Source organism: Quercus robur, chromosome 5 (genome assembly GCF_932294415.1).
Source record: "Quercus robur chromosome 5, dhQueRobu3.1, whole genome shotgun sequence".
Taxonomy (NCBI): Eukaryota; Viridiplantae; Streptophyta; class Magnoliopsida; order Fagales; family Fagaceae; genus Quercus; species Quercus robur.
The window spans coordinates 68165304-68184732 of NC_065538.1; the positions used below are offsets into that span (position 1 = coordinate 68165304).

At 34.0% G+C, this 19429-nt stretch overlaps 2 protein-coding genes and 1 long non-coding RNA gene across 3 annotated transcripts in view; all 3 read right to left on the bottom strand.

The window, feature by feature from the left end:
* Positions 1-803: 803 nt before the first annotated feature.
* Positions 804-2565, bottom strand: LOC126726807 (uncharacterized). Its single transcript, XR_007656072.1, has 2 exons — positions 2332-2565; positions 804-1774 (listed from the first exon to the last, which is right to left on the bottom strand). It is a non-coding gene; the product is annotated as an uncharacterized LOC126726807 (long non-coding RNA).
* A 3885-nt stretch (positions 2566-6450) lies between these two features.
* LOC126726801 (alpha-glucosidase-like) lies at positions 6451-18533 on the bottom strand. The gene is made up of 5 exons (XM_050432169.1): positions 18174-18533; positions 13531-14231; positions 9510-9740; positions 8777-9423; positions 6451-7449 (listed from the first exon to the last, which is right to left on the bottom strand). The coding sequence occupies exons 1-5, from the start codon at positions 18449-18451 to the stop codon at positions 6571-6573; spliced, it is 2736 nt and encodes a 911-aa protein (XP_050288126.1). The 5' UTR covers positions 18452-18533; the 3' UTR covers positions 6451-6570.
* LOC126726802 (alpha-glucosidase-like) overlaps positions 6451-19429 on the bottom strand; it is a 31892-nt gene continuing 18913 nt past the window's right edge. Inside the window, exon 6 of the mRNA XM_050432170.1 lies at positions 6451-6582. Within this exon, the coding sequence (XP_050288127.1) occupies positions 6571-6582 (12 nt within the window). The 3' untranslated portion in view covers positions 6451-6570. The remainder of the gene's footprint in view (positions 6583-19429) is intronic.

The window sequence follows — 19429 nt, forward strand, 5'->3', positions numbered from 1 at the left end:
CTTTGTAAGCAATTTATAACAAAGATGCAAACTCTGGCTTTGCTATCTTTTTGGAAATTATGCAATGTACCCAAACCAAGTTCTTATCACCGATATTAATCTCTTTGGTTTTCACGTTTGACTACAAAATCAAGAAAAAACTTAATTAGCACAGTAACCCACTTGACCCGATACATAGAAGTGGTTTTAATGAGAATGAGCCCACATACATTTAACCACATGATGCAAAATTCAACTTCAATTTCAGATTATAGACACATGGCACAAAATTAGAGTTCTAATTTGGAATTCAATTTCACACTCTCTCTGCTTCACCTATTATTTTATATATAGATTCATGGCTTGCATTAAGTCACTACAAGTTATATAAATTGGGAATTATCATTGTCCTCAACGAAATTGGTAATCATAACTTTCCATGCATGAGGCTTGCTTTGTGAATTCTCGGGACTACCTGATCCCCACAATAGATGATTTCATTGTTGTGAGGAACTGTCTCACAATTTGCTCTGTCCTACTACTCTTTTGAGTTATGAAACATATTCTTTTCACAATTAACAAATGATTTAGTCAATACCATTGGTTGTGTTTCTTGAACCACGCATCTGACTAGTAGTCTCAACCAGTGTAGATCTACAATGTCCTTAAAAGACATTGAGTAATTCATTGATAACGGGTGAGGTATAATTCAAAAAAAAAAAAAAAATCAATTTTTTTACAACCAGAGAAAAAAGAAAAAGAAAATCTAGTCATCAGTAATTAATTCAAATTTGTAAGGGAATAATATCATATCATAGCATAACTACACAAAAAATGAATGAGTCCCAATCTGCCATAAATTGAAATATTAATGAGTGTTTACAAATAGTTGTTATCTTTATCAAGACAAAAAAATTATGATCCGGTAAGTAGAAACAAAAAAATTAGTCAGTATCTTCATCAAGACTCCAAGTGAAATAGGTTCGAATCTCTTGCCAATAAGTAAGATGATTGGAGAGCGAAGCTGCCATCTTTCGAAAAAGCCCAGGCTAACGAATGCTTTGTAGTCTGGTCACAAGAGAAAGGGGTGGCATGAATTGAATTAATAATATGATCCGGTAAGTAGAAAGACATGTTTTGTAAATTCTAACCAATGCTCATATCAAAGCATTGTTGCACTGTGAGTTGTTCCTCATCTCTTGAGAGAGGACCTTCAATAAGATTTCTCATGGGTCCCAAGGAAAGCCAGAAATCTTGCCAGAATTTGATAGAACTACCATTGTTCATAGATCATCAACCCTTTAACATACACTGGACCTCCTTTCTTGCAAGCAGCCCAAATCCTTGAGCATGGGTGCTTTTTTCCTTCTTCAGTCAATCTCGAAGCAGACAGATCTTTCTTAGCCAGCAAATTAGCCCAAGGAGCATCTTGTTCATTAGCCAGCCTCCAACACAACTTAGCTAGAATAGCTTGATTCCTGAATTTCATTTGGGCTAGTCCTCCCATGTGAAGCCAATTGACCATATGAAACCTTCTTTTTTCATCAGAGGATTGATCCCTAAAGGAAGTCCCTAATCAGCTTATCCACTGCATTGCAAACTTTAATAGGGATAGCATGGCACTGCATGAGGTACTCAGCTAACTTCTTTTTTTTTTGGTTTAAATTAAGAAGGAAAAAAAAAGGACAAAGAAAAATAATAATAGATCTCTTGTTTAGGAATGGCAACATTATCAACTTCAAATAATTGGAAGAAGAAACTTTCATTTCCATTGTTTCCTTCCCATCATAAAACCCTGCAAGATTTCATTTTTTGTACAGTAAATGAATGAGCTCATGTTGATCTGAAATTGTCTCATATCAAAATCTAATTATTTAAAGTGGCCAAAGGATCAGAAGTGCCAGTGATTAATAGAAATAAGTTTTATATCCAAATTCAAGGCTCACCAATATTGATACAATTGACAGGACAAGTAATTGATGAGGCCTTTGCAAACAAGCTCACATAAACCCCAACCCCAAAAAATTAAAACAACCAAGAAATTTCAATAGAAACTCACACATAGAGGATTGAAAAACAGATTAAAGCCCTAGTCATCTCTCTCTCTCAGGCATTTCATCAAACAATTGTACAGCACACTCAAAACCATTTTTGATCAAATGGAAATTTTACCACAACCAACTCTACCCAATCCACCACAAACCTTGAAACACTTAGGTAAGTGTCTATCAAGCTTTATACATTGGTTAAGCCCAAAAAGTAAACCAAAACCAAAAAATTGCAATAGAAACTTGCACATGGAGGATTGGAAAAACAGAGAACAGGAAAAAAAAGAAAAGAAAAAAAGAATACCAATGGCAAGACGACTGCGGGACAAAGATTCCAGCACAGGAGAGAAGGTTGACGATGGTGGTTCTGGAATTCTTGTTTGATTGTCTCTCTCTCTCTCTCTCTCTCTCTAAAGCTAGCTTTCTCTCTCCCTCGACGTTTGCTAATTTTTATTCTCATGTGGTCTCTCACGTGAGTTACCCGTTAGTTTTCTAATACCGAAGTAATAGATGGTTTGATTTGGCCGATGTGCATAGTTTATGGAGAAAATTAGCTAATATAAAAGTTTAGGAGTGTTTTGGCTAGTAGTTAAAAGTTAAGGAATGTTTGAGCATTTTTTTCTTATTTTTATACTATAAACATATGAATTAACCATCTCTCGCACATATAGTTTTAAATCAATTTATATACGAAAAATAAAGGAATAAAATGTGTAAACAATTTAATAAATTCGCTAATTAACATAAATTTTTTTCATATACATTTTTCTTTGTGTTCGAATAAAAAAAAAAATTTACATTAATGCTAATGTTTATGTTTCTGTTTTTGTCTATGTCTATGTTAGTTGATTGCAATATTTTAAAATTCTATTATTATTTTTTGTGATGTTTTATAGTGATGAGTGTATGTTGTAGGAGTGTGTCTTAAGTCACACATGGCCATTCACTTGGGTGATTTGTACTAAGTTTTTAAAAATTATATGACAAATAAATATTAAGTTAACTCTATGTAGTCAATTACAAAAACCATTGAATTACTAATGAGAAATTAATTCCTAACATGCCCAATTGAAGATACATTAAATTAGTCCATTAGTCCCACATGGATTTTATAATGTGTGTGTATAATATAATATTTATGGGAGTGGGTCCATGTGAGCTATCTAATATTATATAATTATATATTACTTTCAAGTATATGTGTTTTTTGGAATAGTTGTTACACATTTATCTAGAAACTATCATGGCAAATCAGCCAGCCAATTGATTTCATATGCTAAAAGAATGCAAAAACTAATGACATGTATTATAGGGACAAAATGGGCTTTTGTCCTTTTCAGGAAAATTAATTAGGCTTTTGCCTTTCTTCCCAAACTAAATAGGGAAATGCCCCTTTTTTGAAACTCGACTTTCTCAAAATCGAGTTAAAAAAAAAAAAAAAAAAAATTCTAGAGCCCTATAGTGACGTTTTTCAGGACCTATAGTGACGTTTTATAACTTGATATCCATGAAATCGAGTTATAGGTCCTTGAAAACGTCACTATAGGGTTTAACTCGATTTTGAAAAAGTCGAGTTTCAAAATAGGGACATTTTCCTATTTAGTTTGGGAAGAAGGGTAAAAGGCTAATTAGTTTTCCTGAAAATGGCAGAAGCCCATTTTGTCCTGTATTATAGCAATACCAATCGGGGGACTACAATGAAGATAGCAGTTCGAGTTATATTTCTTTCCTTCCCAGTGGAAACCAAAAGCCTATTGTTATTGTACGCCATAAATTTGCTAAACTTGAATTAGTAATTTACTATAAAATACCCAAAGAGTGGAAAGAATTCTTGAATTATATTAATTGATACATGACATTCACAACTCATCACCACATAATTAAGAAATAAATATTTCCTCAGAAAAAATTAAGAAATAAATAGACTGGGAAAAAATAAACATATATCATAGTGTGCTGCAGCAATAGAAATTTGTAGGAGAACAATTTGTAAGATAAAAAAATGATTATGCATGGTTTTGTAGTGGTCTAGATTCAATTCAAAACCAAGAATGAAAATAATTAGTCCAATGGTGTAAGTCACATTCAACAGATATGACTGACAACAAAAATAATAAAAATTTAATAGAAAAAAAATTGAGATTTATGTCATTCACATGACAAGAAAACCTATCTAATTAATAGAATTCTACCTAGCGGTTTGGAGGAATTGTTTCTCATAACCAGTTTGTACATAAACTTTGTCTATCTGTTACTGTTCTTGTTTATAGCATGTGTTTTTTTTTTTTTTCTTTTTCTTTTTCTTTATAATTGAATGTGTATATTATTATACATAATCACAAAAGTAAATTAAATTTTGTAAAATGTCTTATGCATCCACTATTAGCGTACTTAAATGTTTTTTTTTTTTTTTTTTTTTCTAATATGTATTGTTCTGTATAAATAGCCTAATAAATGTTTTTCAAACTGACAGCCTAATAAATTCCATTGGTTTTTTTATGCACAGTTAAGAAATTTATGAGGATTATGAATATATGATAAGAATTTGTACATATCAATATAACACGAATAGAACATTATAAACATAAACATAAACATTAGCAAGAACAATAATGTTTTTGTTGCCATGTTTTGAATGGAAGTTTCAAAAAACAATAATGAGTGTGGAGGATTTTGTTGTGTGCATTGTGAGCTCACGTTAGTGGTGCTTTGTGTGTATCTTGCACCAATTTAGTTAGTTGTCTCATCGATCTTAGTTCACACATTTGGTTGACTTATCGCTGGATGTAAAAGGAGGGCATTACACTTTGGCTAATAATCTAATCTTACAACTAACTAATTAAATTGAGATAAAGTTTAAGTGTAGATAGTCAAATTTAAGATTCAACATGTAGTTTAAGAGTTTTTTTTTTTTTTTTTTTTTTTTTTTTTGAAATTAATATTTGAATATTGTACTATGATTGGGGGGTGTCATGTAAGTTTTAACATTATTGTTGATTTTTGTTTTTTAGAATATGATCTATGTAAGTCCTTAATTCTGTAATGACCTTCCATGCAATTAACTAACCATCAAAAGTGGTTTTATGTGATAGAAAGGCACGTAAATACATTGTTCATGCCCTTAACGGTACGGTATAAGATTGCATGCATTAAAGATTACTTAGCTTTCATGCTTCCATTTCTTTCTTCAGGGATTGTTCTACAAGTCCTTTTTATCAGTCAGTCTCTCCCTCCTGATAAAGATGCTTCATATTATGCTGCATATATACTCTTAACAAGTCATGTTCTGTAGAATCCTATTCACAGCTTGGTTTGTAAGATCTTATCGTCTTGCTATTAAGATGAGATCAGTGAGATGCGCATTTAAACTTGCGAGGTCTGAGTTAAGGTGGGTTCAATTTCATGTTCATGGCTTAATGTTTAGAGTTTTTTTCCAGGTTTCAGTTGCTTTAAGGTAGAGATAGAGCAATGAGGTTTTGTTCCTCTGATTATAGTTTTGGGTTTAGATTGATTGATTTAGTAGTGAACGAGCAATTGGCGTTGCCTTTTTTAGGTTTGCCTCTTCCAGGGTCTAAATTATATCTTTGTATCTCTATCTGCTTGTCTTACAAATGCTTTCTCAAATCGTTGATTGCCATTTTCACTATAAGTAAATTGAGTTGGTAAATAGTTTAGACGCACGTAAAAATTCACTGAAAAAAATCACTAAATGCCTTTTGCTATTTATATTGTGATGGGACGCAACTGGGTTGAACGGTAAAGGTGGTGATTTTTTTTTTTTTTTGGGTGTTTTTTCAATGCCTCTATCTAGGCTATAGCAAGGTGGAAAAAACAAGGTGAGCTTCAATATTTTTGGATGGGTACATTATTCATAAATTGGATGTGTTCTGATTTGATTTTTTGAAATTACATAGGAGAATATGGTTGATAAGAAAAAGTTTTAGATGACTTGAGAAATGTTAAGTTCATAATATTTTCATAACAAATCCTAAGTGGCAACTTATTACTTGCTATTATTTGAGGGTAAAAAAATAATCTCAGTGGTGGATATAAATTAAAACTAATAATAACTTGCCACAGAAAATTTGTTATGAAAGTCATGTTGTGAAAATATTGTGAATGTAGTGCACCTCTCGATCACTTTTGTAATTCAATTTTAGATCCTTTCCATTGCAAAAGCGTACAAGACCTCTCTAGTAAAATATTTTCCTTATGTATGAACATATTTATTTGATTATTTTTTCTTGCAAATGACATTCATTAATTAATTCGATAATGGCATCACTCTAAAAAAGAAGAAAGAGAGACCCATTATTTTTATTTTATATCCTTTTTGCTTTTGGTAATTTGCTCTCAACTTCAACCAAATGCTCATTTGACGTAAACAATACATGTTAATAGAATTTACCAACACCCGAAAAAATTACTGAATTATTACTTAGAAATTTATTAAAATAGCGATTTTTTCCAGCAACACAATTTCAAACAGCTATGACAGTTGAGTGCAACTGATACTTATTCTCTTACGAGTTGTCTCACTATTTCAGAAGTTTACCTCCAACTTGAACTCCTTTCCTATAAGAAGTGACAATTTTGAGACCTCTACAGTAAGAAATCCCAAGCTGTCGAAGCTTTCCTTTATAACTGAGTTTCCATTCAAGTTTGTTCCATTTGTAGTTTCTAGTTCATATCTCTTCAATCTCTTACCCTTCTTTAATCCTATGAAAATCACTTTATCTATGATCCACTTTTGGCTTAATGCAAAACCTCCATTCACAACTTGTGATTTAACTGATACTTTATTCCCTATTATTCCACCATAAAATCTCACTAAACTCCATTTCCCATCCGCTCCTCCCATCTCCACTTCCTCACCATCATCCAAGAAAACTTCTCCACTGCTATTTCCACTATTGCTGACAACTACCAAGAGTTGGAATGCAGTCTTCCGAGCTGCTTGTGTTGTCATGGCCTCTCCTTGCATAGCCAGAATATTACCTTCCCGAACATGCACGTTTATATGATCAGGTGGTGCATCAAGCTTGATATACTTTCCTGATTTAACACTCAACGAATGGGAGTAGTTAAAGAGGTCAAACCAGTTTCCTGCAGGGAAGTATGCATCAACTGAAACAGCTCCTGACTTCAATACTGGTGAGACCATTACGGCTTTACCAATCAGAAATTGTGTACTGATTTCATAAGTGTTGATATCTTGAGGGAAAGAGAAAAAAAGGGGTCGTGCAATGGGGGTTCCTCTTTGGTGTGCTTCATACATTAATGTGTAAAAGTAGGGGAGAAGCCGATAGCGAAGCCCAAGCACCTTCCTAGCTGTTGCAGCAACTGAATCCCAAAGGTAGAGTTCTTGACGAATAGAATACTTCTCAGAGTGATCTCTTGCGAAGGGATAAAAGGCCCCTAGCTGCATTTGGACCAAATACAGATATTAGGTGCATAAATATATTCAATCAAATAATAAGCAGCACTTGTAAATATATTCAATATATTTCTACAAAATGACATTAAAAAATCAGAAAGATAACATGCATAGAGAGAGAGAGAGAGAGAGAGTTAACCACCAATGTTATACAAACATTGGAAGCATCACTTCTTATAAAATAACAAACAAACAATAAAATTAAAACAGCTATAATACATTTTCATTTCTCATCAAAATTAACAAACAATCAATTTGGTCCCTAACTCCCTATAGTTAATTTATATCATTTAATCATTAAAGCTTTGGATTATTGTCAATATAGTCCTTCAGCCTAACTCTATTCACTAAATGCCATTAAGTGTCACATGACTACATAAGAAATCAAAGTCATATCAATTTGGTGAAAATGTTTTAAGCAAAAAAGGGTAAATAAAATTGTAATATTGTGAGAAAAAATCATGTAATTTTTTTGTTTCTCAAGAGAGTAGAGGAATTCCTCTTCTTCATCATCATCCCCATCTGCTTCATAGGGAAGTTCATTGGGATCCCCAGATTCGAGCAACATGATATTCCAGAAAGCACACAACAAGATCAGGTGCTCAACCCACAGCCACCAACCATCAACCTCACTCACACACCCTTACTATACAAACTGTCCTACAAAGATATATGTTTCACAATTCACTACCCACCAACAGTAACCTTTAGATCAATAAATATTGCACGACCATAATGAAAAGATCCATGGCTAGTATTCAGAGTTTCTTCATCCCAATTGAGTATGAATAGAAGAGGCGGCCATAGTAAGTCCAACACCCTCACCACTCATGTCAAGGTCTATTTTGACCACAGCAAAAGAACAGCACCAACCCCTTCCTCCTCCACTAAGTCTGTCCTGCAAGTGCCCTCTAACCCTTCTTCTCTACCTTTGTTAATGACAGGTGAATGTTGAGACTTGTGCACTCGATATGGGTGTATACAGATCATATGACACTTAATGGCACTTAATTAACAGAGCTGAACAGTAGGACTAGATTGACAACAATTTAAATTTGTAGGGATCAAAATTAATCAAATTAGAAATATATGGTTCAAAGAGCAACAAGTCTAAAGCAGAAGCTGTGGGGGGGGGGGGGGAGTGCTTCGCAAAATCAGGTCATACACTCCCTTTATCTACAACAAGTCTACAAAACAGTAAAATATCATATCAAAAGCTAAGTAAAAGCTTGAGGAAAAAAAAAAAAAAAGGAAAAGAAAAGAAAAAAGAGTACAACATCAATTAATCATTTTGACATCTATCAATTTTTACCTGAATCCAACGCCCACAAAGTTCTTCAGTAGTATTTCTTGAAAAACCACATATATCTGCTCCAACCATTGGGATGCCAAAAAGTCCAAAATTCAAAATTCCTGGAATTGAATATGCCAAATCATTCCATGTAGCAGCATTGTCTCCAGTCCAGTGTGCCGTGTACTTGCCAGAGGTTACAAAAGTTGACCTGGCAAGTATAAATGGCCTTTTACCAGTCACATTGATTAAGGCTGCATTAGTGGATTTGGACTCTAGGAGTCCATATAGGTTGTGGGCATTATACTCCGTAATGTTACCCCAGTGTAAGGATGTTGCAGGGACAGTACTATTATTAATGGGCCGCGAAACTCCAGCATTGTTAATTTTGTAGGGAGGGTCATCAAGAGTAGAAGTTGGAGTAGGAGGAGAAGTTATAAAGTTAGAAATCTCATTCATGTCAAGCCAAAGACCATCGAAGGGAAGAATATCTTGAAATCTTTTTATCTCACCACCCCAAAATACTTCACTAACTGGATTTAAAAAATCAGGAAAGTAGACTAGGCCAGGCCAAACTTGACCCAAGTAAGGGACACCACCACGTTTTATGAACACGTCAGCTTGCATCCCCCTAATGTAGGTTCCATATGTCTTATTCACACTGATACCTGTAAAACAACACATTTTTACATCAAAAAAGAGAGTGAGAATAGTTAAAGCTGAAGAAACCAATCATATGTCAAGTAAAACATACCAGGATCTAAGATAAGCACATATTTCTGACCATTTTGATGAAGAGTATCAACAAATTTTTGCATTTTGTCCAACGGGAAGTTGATGGGATCAAGGGTAAAATCCTTATAGCCATCCATGTAATCAATATCTGTCCACATAACTTCAAGAGGTATACCAGCTTTTGCATAGCCAGCAACCACGCCTTCAAGGTCAGCCACATTCTTGTAACCATATCGACATTGATGAAATCCTTTACACAAAGTTAACAATAACCACTCAGGTTAGCATTTCTTATAAACTTCGTCACGATAAAAACATTGCAGGTCAAATCCTAATTTGGAGTGAGGATTATATTGGCATACAGTTGAGCCTGAATATAAGGGAATGTCCTAAAATTAACTTTAGAAAAGAACCATTACAGAAATTAATCTTTTCAACTGGTCCATCAAAAAGTTTTCTTTCAAATTCACATAACATCTTCTAATGTCACACATTTATTTTTCAAATTCACATAACATCTTCTAATGTCATACTCTTTAAACCACTATGTACCCAATAGGATTACATATGGCATCTTTCTATAAAGGTGACTCTTACTAGTAGTATTCATTAAACTTGAATTTGGTCAGGAATTGTATTGCCCTATGTGATGGCCCAACATATATTTTATTGCTCTGAAATTCTTCTTCATTCTAAAGAAGTAGTAGATTTAAATTCAGAATGAAGTGTCACACTTGTTAGTTTTGACCATGTCTTTCAAAATCAATTTTACTATAATTGAAAAGAAAAAATCCTAAAAGAAGTCAAAAGGCAATTAAAAAGTAAAGAGTTAAAACAACTTGAAAATGAGATTTGTGAACCCCTTGATGCTAACTTGAAAGTTAACTTTAATTTTTTTTTTTTTTTTTTTTTTTTTTTTTTTTTTTTTTTTTTTTAAGTAATAAGGATTTATTGATAACGAAAAGAGAGAGACACCCAAGTACACAGGAAGTATACAGGGGTGTACAAATCAATTACATAGATTACATAAATCAAGAAAATCCAAAAAAGAAGAAAAATGATGGTTTCTCCATACTAAGAACCAGCCCAGTAAGGTTTTGAAAAAAAGAAGCTTGAGATCAGGCATAGAACGGTCATTGTCTTCAAAACACCTACCATTTCTTTCCTTCCAAATACACCACATCAAACAATGAGGGACAACCATCCATATATCCCCATTGTGATGGCGACCAAAACAACCTTGCCAGCAAACAAAAAGCTCAACAACAGACATTGGCATAACCCAACAAACTCCAAATAAACCAAAAACCATATCCCACAACTCCAGAGCAACCGGACAATGAAGGAATAGATGGTCAATGGTTTCACTGTTACACTTGCACGTATAACACCAATCCAAAATGCAAACCTTTCTTTTCCTTAAATTGTCAATTGTTAGACATTTCCCCAAGGCAGCGGTCCAAACAAAGAAAGCCACTCTAGAGGGAATCTTCTGCTTCCAAATGCTTTTCCAAGAGAAAAACTGATCACTGTGGCCAACTAGAAGATGGTAGTACACACTAATTGTAAACCCCTTACTCTTACAAGGAAGCCAACATCCCTTGTCCCCCCTAGTCCCCCTTACAGGAGTGCTATAAATGGCAATAATGAAGCTCCAGAAGGCTTCCAATTCCCGATTATGAACATCCCTACAAAAATGTATCTCCCAATGAAGGACTCCATTGGAGTACCTCATTAGATCAGCCACACTCGATTCTTTGTTTCGACAAATCCTATATAAATCAGGATAGCAGTCAACAAGAGGAGATGATCCACACAATCTATCTAGCCAAAACCGCACTTTTGATCCATCTCCAATTTCATACAGAAAAAACCGAGATAAAGAGGGCCACCCTCTTCTAATATTTTTCCACAAACTAACTTAATGAGGACCAAAGAAAGGGCTAGAACACCAACCACCCCAATCACAACCATACTTCGCCTCTATCACTTGACACCATAGAGCATCACTTTCTTGCCCAAATCTCCATAACCACTTCCCTAATAAAGCTACATTGAAGGTTCTCAGGTTCCAAATCCCCAAACCACCTGAGGAGAGAGGAGTACAAATCGTAGACCAATTAACAAGATGAAATTTGGGCTCATCTCCTAGGCCTCCCCATAGAAAGTCCCTCTAAAGTCTTGCAATTCGATTGGCCACTGAAGTAGGAATAGGGAATAAAGAAAGAAAATAAGTAGTAAGGTTAGAGAGAGTGCTTTTAATTAAAGTAACTCTACCTCCCTTGGATAAATATAACTTTTTCCAACTTGCTAATTTTCTTTCCATCTTCTCAAGAATTGGATTCCAAATTGTCTTGTCCTTGTATTTTGCCCCCAAAGGAAGACCCAAATATTTCATTTTAAGAGACCCTTGCTTACAGCCTAAGACAACCACCAAAAGATCAAAGTTTTGAACTACCCCTACAGCCACCAGTTCAGACTTACCCAAATTTACCTTCAAACCGGACACAGCCTCAAACCAAATGAGCACCATATGGAGAATCAGCAATTGATCAATATTGGCATCACAAAAAACTAGAGTATCATCAGCGAAAAGGAGATGGGAAATCACCAAAGATCTTCCTGCAGAATCACCTACATGAAAACCTGACAAACGACTTTCATGGATAGCCTTATCCAACATTCTACCAATGGCTTCCATAACCAACACAAATAACAAAGGGGATAAAGGATCACCTTGCCACAACCCTCTTTAACTCCCAAAAAACCCATGAGGAGAACCATTAATAAGGATAGAATAACGAACCGTTGATAAACAAAATGAAATCCATCACCTCCACTTATCCGAAAAACCACAATGTTCAAGCAAGTGGGAAAGAAATCCCCAATTCACATGATTAAAGGCTTTCTCTATGTCCAATTTACATAACAACCCTGGATGACCAGATTTCAATCTACTATCAAGACATTCATTAGCAATAAGGATGGAATCAAGAATTTGCCTATTTAGAACAAAGGCATTCTGAGGAGCTGAAATGCTGAAAGTTAACTTTAAACAACTTTAATTAAAAAAATAAATAAATAAATAACTTTAATTACCTAGATCTAGATGGTGAGGTTATGATAGGTATCATTCATCTACTTTTTACAGTCACCAAACAAGATGCTCAAGTGAACCACTACCTAACTTTGGAATTGACATTGGGAATTATAATAATTCAGTATCTAAAAGAGCGGTGCAGAAATTAAGAATAGAAGTAGATTAACATCTGGATCCTTATCATATGATATGGATCACAAATATAATATTAAATGTTGATAAATTGTGCCTTCACAATTGAAAGAAGCAAGCTTAAAGAAACACTTATGTACGATGTACTGTCTCTTAAGCTTTGTCACTTTTATTTTTTGGGTCACACATGGATATGGGATCATGATGCACACCTTGCCAGGCATGCTACTCCTTTGTTGATCGCAAAAAGAAGTTCATTATCACATATGCTAAACACATCTAATGTTGAAGTGTACTTATCAAAAAAAAAAAAAAAAGCATCTAATGTTGAAGTGTGTCAAACGACATTCTTATTTTAGCTCTTAACTAGATGGAATTGAGTTATTTTGGAGTCAGAAGTGATGGCACTATGGGTTGCATGTATAATTTACCAATATTTAAAAATAAAATAAAATGTTAAAGAAGGTATTACATATGACATGATATATGAAGGTGATGTTGTAAATTCATAATTCCAATCATAAGAATCACAAATTAAGGTTCTCTAGAGTTTTCAAAGTAACTCCACTGTAGAGTTCTTAATATGTTTATGCATTCATTCTTAAAACAATTTATTAGATTTGAGTCATTTGACCATACATCAATATTAAAAAGAATGTTGACTATTACAATCCAATCTACTCATTTGGAAACTAAATTGATAAGATTTTAAGAACTCTATCGCGGAGTTATCTAAGAACTTCAGTTGTGAAGGCTAATCTTCAGCAAAAGGCAAACAAGACAAGAGTAGAGAGAAGAGAGAAGTTACCAAAGGACCAATAAGGCATAGGCGTAGGGCGGCCGATGAGTTCCGTATACTGCTCCATCACCAACTCCGGCAATGGCCCAGCAAAAAAGTACAAGTCAATAACCCCACCAATCACCTTATACGTAATCCTATCACCACTGTATATCACATCCATCCCATTACTATTCAACAGCAAAACACCATGACTTTGAATGGCCGGTGATGATGATGTTGATCTAGCGTCCATGTAAAACGGGTGCGAACCATAAAGATTGACATCGAGATTAGCACTGGCGATATCAGCGTTCCACAAAGTGAGCGTCTGAGTTTCATCGGGAACAAGCTTGAAGGACCGCTTGGTTTGCTCGCCAAGGCCATAGAGTGAGGACTTGGATTTGGGGAGCGAGGAAGAGAGCTCGATGTACTGGTTTTTGAAGATGAAGGGAGTGGAGGCGGTGTCGAAGATCGTGTCGTTTGTGGATTTGCGGGAGATGGAGAAGGTGAAGGGAGAGGTGGTGTGGAGAGTGAGGGTGAGGTCGGAGTTGGGGTCGGAGAGGAAGTAGGAGGTAGTGGAATGGGAATGGGGTGGAGATGACGGAGTTTCGGGGAGAGAGTGGTGCAGTGGGGAGTGGGTTTGGCGCGGGATGATGTCTTGTGGGATCTCCCATCTACGGTGGTCGGAGTCTGTTATTTGAATTCTCAGCCGATCCTTGGTTTCAAAGCTGTGGACAAAACAGCAACCGATCAGCTAAAATTATTGTGTTAATTATGAGTGTCTAGATCAGGCTGTGCCAAAAAAAAAAAAAAAAACCCGGTAGCCCTCCTAGCCCGAACCGATGCGACCCAATTTGTGCCCATCCATTATGAGAGGTGTGCTGGGGTCTGCCCGTCCACTTATATTATATTATAATATATTTATGGAACTAGCTCTTGTGTATTAGAACCATTAAAATTTGAATGCATGTCAAATAATAGATACACTCACTATGGGCAGTAGATTGAAATAGTGTTTTGCCAACACAATTTTAATTATAATTGTAAAACAATTTCACAATTATAATTGAAATCATGTTTTGATTATCAAAACATGATTTCAATTGGAGTTTGTTCATGGGAGCTTTGTCAATGAAGCTAAATCAGCATCTGGGATTCTTGGAAGTCGAAGCAAAAGCTTATGAATTGGGCATTACATTTGCTAAAGATATGGGATTTCATGAGATTGTCCTTGAGGGAGATTCTGTTATGGTTTCAAATGCTATTGCTGGCATTTCTTCTCCTCCATCTTCGATTACATCAGTTGTGTATGGAATTAGTTCTATGTTAAGTGCTTTTCGGAGATTTTCTATTTCACATGGTAGGAAAGGTAATCAAGTAGCCCACTTGTGAGCAAAACATGCTCAGGGTGTTGAGCAATATGTTGCTTGGATTGAGGAGAGCCCTTATTTCTTAGAACGTGCTCTCTCAACTAATGTACTTGTTTCTAGTTTATGTTAATGGAATTTCAGTTTTTTATCCAAAAAAAAAAAAATAAAGGATTGTGTACAATAATGTATAGCTTAGCATGCAAACAATAATTAGCGAATAATTTTTAAAAAAGCTTACAACTTTAAGTACATAAAACTACTGTAATTTACATTTTTTTTTTCAGTCCATAAAGGTTCAACCATCGAAAAATAATATACTGTCAAATGACTGGACCAATCGGTTAAACCGAGAACCAGACACTAATATAACCGAAAATGAAGGAAAAAGTAGCTTTAACCAAAAACCTCCTATTCGATCGCTAAAACTGAGAAGCGTTCTAGTTTGATAGGTTTTGGAAAGTTCGGGCAAAGTTCTTGTGCACAACACAAAACCAAGCATAAAAGTAGAACACCAATTGCACCATGGCAGAGACAGGTGGCGAACCAATATTCCAAAACAAGATGCAAGATTTTTTTTTTTAATGGAACAAAATGGAAAACTTGATCTGTATTACAGAGGATGAAGTAGCCTTTGGAAATGGAAGAGCCAATATATGCACTAGCAACACTTTTTTTATTATAATTTTTTTAATTTTTTTATACAAATTAGAAATTCTACTTTATCATAATCTAAGTAAATAAATATATGAAACTCTCTTCTAGAGACTTGAACCGTGACTTTTAACTCTCACACCCCACAAACATTTATACTTATGGAGTACCATCGCGGCAAAGATCTTTTTAACAGAGAACTGATTTGGCTTTTGCAAGTTTAGTAGATAATTGGAAGATACTGTAATAAATGGTGAAAATGTAACCTGATAGTGGCACTAAGAGCAACCGCATCAAATGGTGCATAATTTCAGTCTATTTTACAAGAAAAAACACACTTTTCTATTTTACACTCATTTTTACAAAACACTCACATCAGTTTATCTATTATACACTCTATATATATATATATATATATATATATTTATTCTACTTATCCCTAACCTTCAAACTCTTTGCCTCTCTCTTTTCCCTAACCCACAAATTCATTCTTCAAAGTCTTTGCCTCTCTCTAATCCCTCAAAGTCTCTACATCTTTTTTTTCTTTTTTCTTTTTTTGACAATTTGAAAGCTACAAGGAAGAGAGATGATGATGATGATGATGATGATGATCAAGATGAAGACGATTGAAACATAAGGAAATCATCGGCTCCACATGCATTTAGGGAGAAAAGAGGGGTTACGGATTTCAGAACGATCTCCACCCCTCTTCTCTTTATCTGAGAGCAGAACCTCATTAAAGTCTCTACATCTCAAATCCCTCGTCTCTCTCCTTAATTCTCAGATCCCTTAAGTCCATACCACCATTGGGTTTGTATTTGATTTTGATTTTGGGTTTGGGTTATGGGTTTTCAGTTAATGGTTTAATTTTGAGTTGATTTTCTGTGGATTTTGGGTTGATTTTGGGTTTCCGTTGTTTTAACGGATCTCCATTGCCAACAAGCTTCAATCTCCGTTGCAGCACCGATCCACAAGCATCAAATGGTCGGTGTGTTTTTGTGCGTCTCTATGTTGGTTTGGCTGTGTGCGTGTATTTGTGTGTATCAGAGGAAGAAGAAGATGATGAGGAAGAGAAGAAGTCTGAGTCTCTTTTTTGTAGATGGAGAAGAGAGAAAAAAGAGAGCGAAATGGGAAATTAATAAAATAATAGGATACACACCTATAGTAACCATGTATATATGCACAGTTACTGTAACAAATGTGTAAATATGTATAGTTTTAGAAGGACTAATGTGAAAGATTTTTGGGATAAAATATGTAAAATTAGTTGCTTTTTGTATTTTGCAAATGTTTATATCCACTGATGTGGATGCTCTAAAAGTGGCTTTAATCCTCATCGTTCAATCATTAAATGATCCACCTGTCAATATGCCTCTTTATTTAAAATATTCTTAGACACGATTATCAAAAAAAAAAAATTCTTAGACACGAGATGCACTAATAATCCCAAAAAAGTATTATCACGTGATGCCCTATTATCATTGTTCTGATTTCACATGCTTCAATATTCTGTGATAAGATAATCTAATAGTGCAGGAGAATTATCATTATATGTAAATTACTTTTAATATTTAAATATTATTTATTAGTTGTGCGTAAAATTATCATCATTATAAAAATTATTATAAAAACATATAAACATTATCAAAGTTAAATATAGACATAACTAATTAGAAACAATTTATCTTTTTATAATTTAAAAATTATTAATTAAAGTTTTTAGTATAACTTTAGCATTTTTCATAATTCCAACATTCATTTTTTTTAAGTGGTTGAAGTTCAACAATCGCACTGATTATCACATCAGTTTATAAGTTTTATGTAGTAAAATTTGCAGTATTTTTAGCATTTCACAAATATTATAAATTTTATTATATAGAGCTTACAAATTGTTGTGTCATTAATTGAAATAAAAAATAATAATAATAATTCAATCATTCATTTATTTGGTGGGCTTTTGGTGTTTAAATTGCATCAATCATATTCATTGACACATCAATTTGTAAAGTTTATATACTAAAATTTATGGCAATTTCCAAAATTTTCTTTAAATATAGGTTTAATTTATCAAAATAATAAATTGTGTATAAAATTGATTTATAAGACCATAAGTGGAGTATATTATATTTTTTAGGTAGTATACTTAACATTTTAGTCAAAAATGAGATACTATACCTAACTCTTGCCTTTCAATTATAAATATTAGATAAAATCACAATACATTTTTGGCACGACAGTCACTTCACTCTCCAAAGAGGAGATTCACACATATAATCTAAGATTATATATATATATATATATATATATATTTATATCATCATTTATGATATATATATAACTCATCCTCCACTATTTACTTGAGTGTTTTCACTTTTCATCCACTAGTTATTTGACTATCTATGGCATGTGACTATTGACTGACACTCGAGTCTTTGGTGAGCAGGCTATGAAAATAAGAGTTTGGATTCTTTTGGAATATTCGCGTAGGAGAATTATCGTTATTCAGATTTCACGTGCTTACGTGGCTCCACAGCATTGGTAATCCCAAAAAATTCAACGGTGATAAGATAAAATGAATATGAATATGAATATGATGAGCAGATTTTTGGAGATAATGCACAGAGAGCAATAGCATATAAGCAAGCATACCTGGCAATGAAGTTGAGATTCTGAATGTCAGGCCCAAAAATGGAGGAGCTGTTAATGAGGCCAAGATATGCGGTCAATGATTTGCCGGAGGGATCAATAAACACGGATCGAATTCTGTATCCATGCCCAACTGGGACTGCATCTTTTTCTTCTAATCTGCCGTTTGAGCGGGGAAAGTAACAAACCAAGATACAGAAGAAGAAGAAAAGTAGAGTGTGGTTTTGTTGATGATGATGTTGAGGATAAGATAAAGCTATTGCTTTATTTTTTTTCTTCATTGTTCCTATTTTCTATAATGAGAGATGATTCGCTTGGGTCCTGGAGCCTTTTGCAATTTGTAGTTTTATACTGGATGTACTCTTGTGCCCGACCTTTTAAGCTAAGACAAACAAGTTGTTGCTTTTTTATATTGATTAATTAACAGTGAAATACCATGATAATGATATCAATAATTTTATAAAAAATTTAAAGTATAAATAAATATTATAAATTTTAAAAAGGATATTAAAAAAATTAAAATAAATTTATAAAAATTAAAAAAAGTTATCAAAAATAATTATAACATTAGTAAATATAGAATTTTATTTCATGAATGGTTTTGATGAATACAACTGGATTTTACAATTTTTAATATTTTATTCCAACCAAATAAAACATTTTCATAAAACAAAACAATAACATAAATTTATAAAACTAATGATATATAAGTTAAAAAGTCTTTTTCCATTGCCATTTTTTCTCTCTTTGTCATTTCATTTACTAATTTTTTATGAAAAATTTTGGTACAGTTGGATTTGTTGATTGGTTGGGAGGGGGGAGAGAAAATTGGTGGGGTCCAAATATTTTCTTTTTCCGGGCCAACCAAATTACAATCTCTCCAAAATGGAGAGAAAACTTGTGTGCATGTAAAAATACTATTTGGTCCTTGCTTCTTGCTGCTTCTTTGTTCGTTTTTCCTTTTTTTTTTTTTTTTTTTTTTTTGTGGTAAATTCCACTAGCATACCCTAAGGTTTGGGCAAATACCAACCAGGTTCAAGACATTTCAAAATTGACCAATTTGGTCCTTAAAGACAATTTAATCCCTAACTACATTACCCTCTATTAATTTCTCTCTCTTCTCAAGGTGACTCTCTCTTCCTGCGTTCCCCTTCTCTCCTCTCTTTAGTCATCCCAATCTCTCTAATCTCAGATTAGCCATAACCACAACCATAGCTAACTAACATCCCAATTTTACCCACCCAAATCCTTACACAAAA

Bases quoted from the DNA above. Each gene is read 5' to 3' on its own strand.
- LOC126726801 (XM_050432169.1), bottom strand. From the start codon at position 18,451: ATGAAGAAAAAAAATAAAGCAATAGCTTTATCTTATCCTCAACATCAT. The intron at 9,741-13,530 runs GTAACTTCTCTC...CTTTGTGTAAAG, and splicing joins TATGCCTTATTGGTCCTTTG to GATTTCATCAATGTCGATAT. The intron at 7,450-8,776 runs GTAAAAATTGAT...GTCCAAATGCAG, and splicing joins TTTGTGGGCGTTGGATTCAG to CTAGGGGCCTTTTATCCCTT.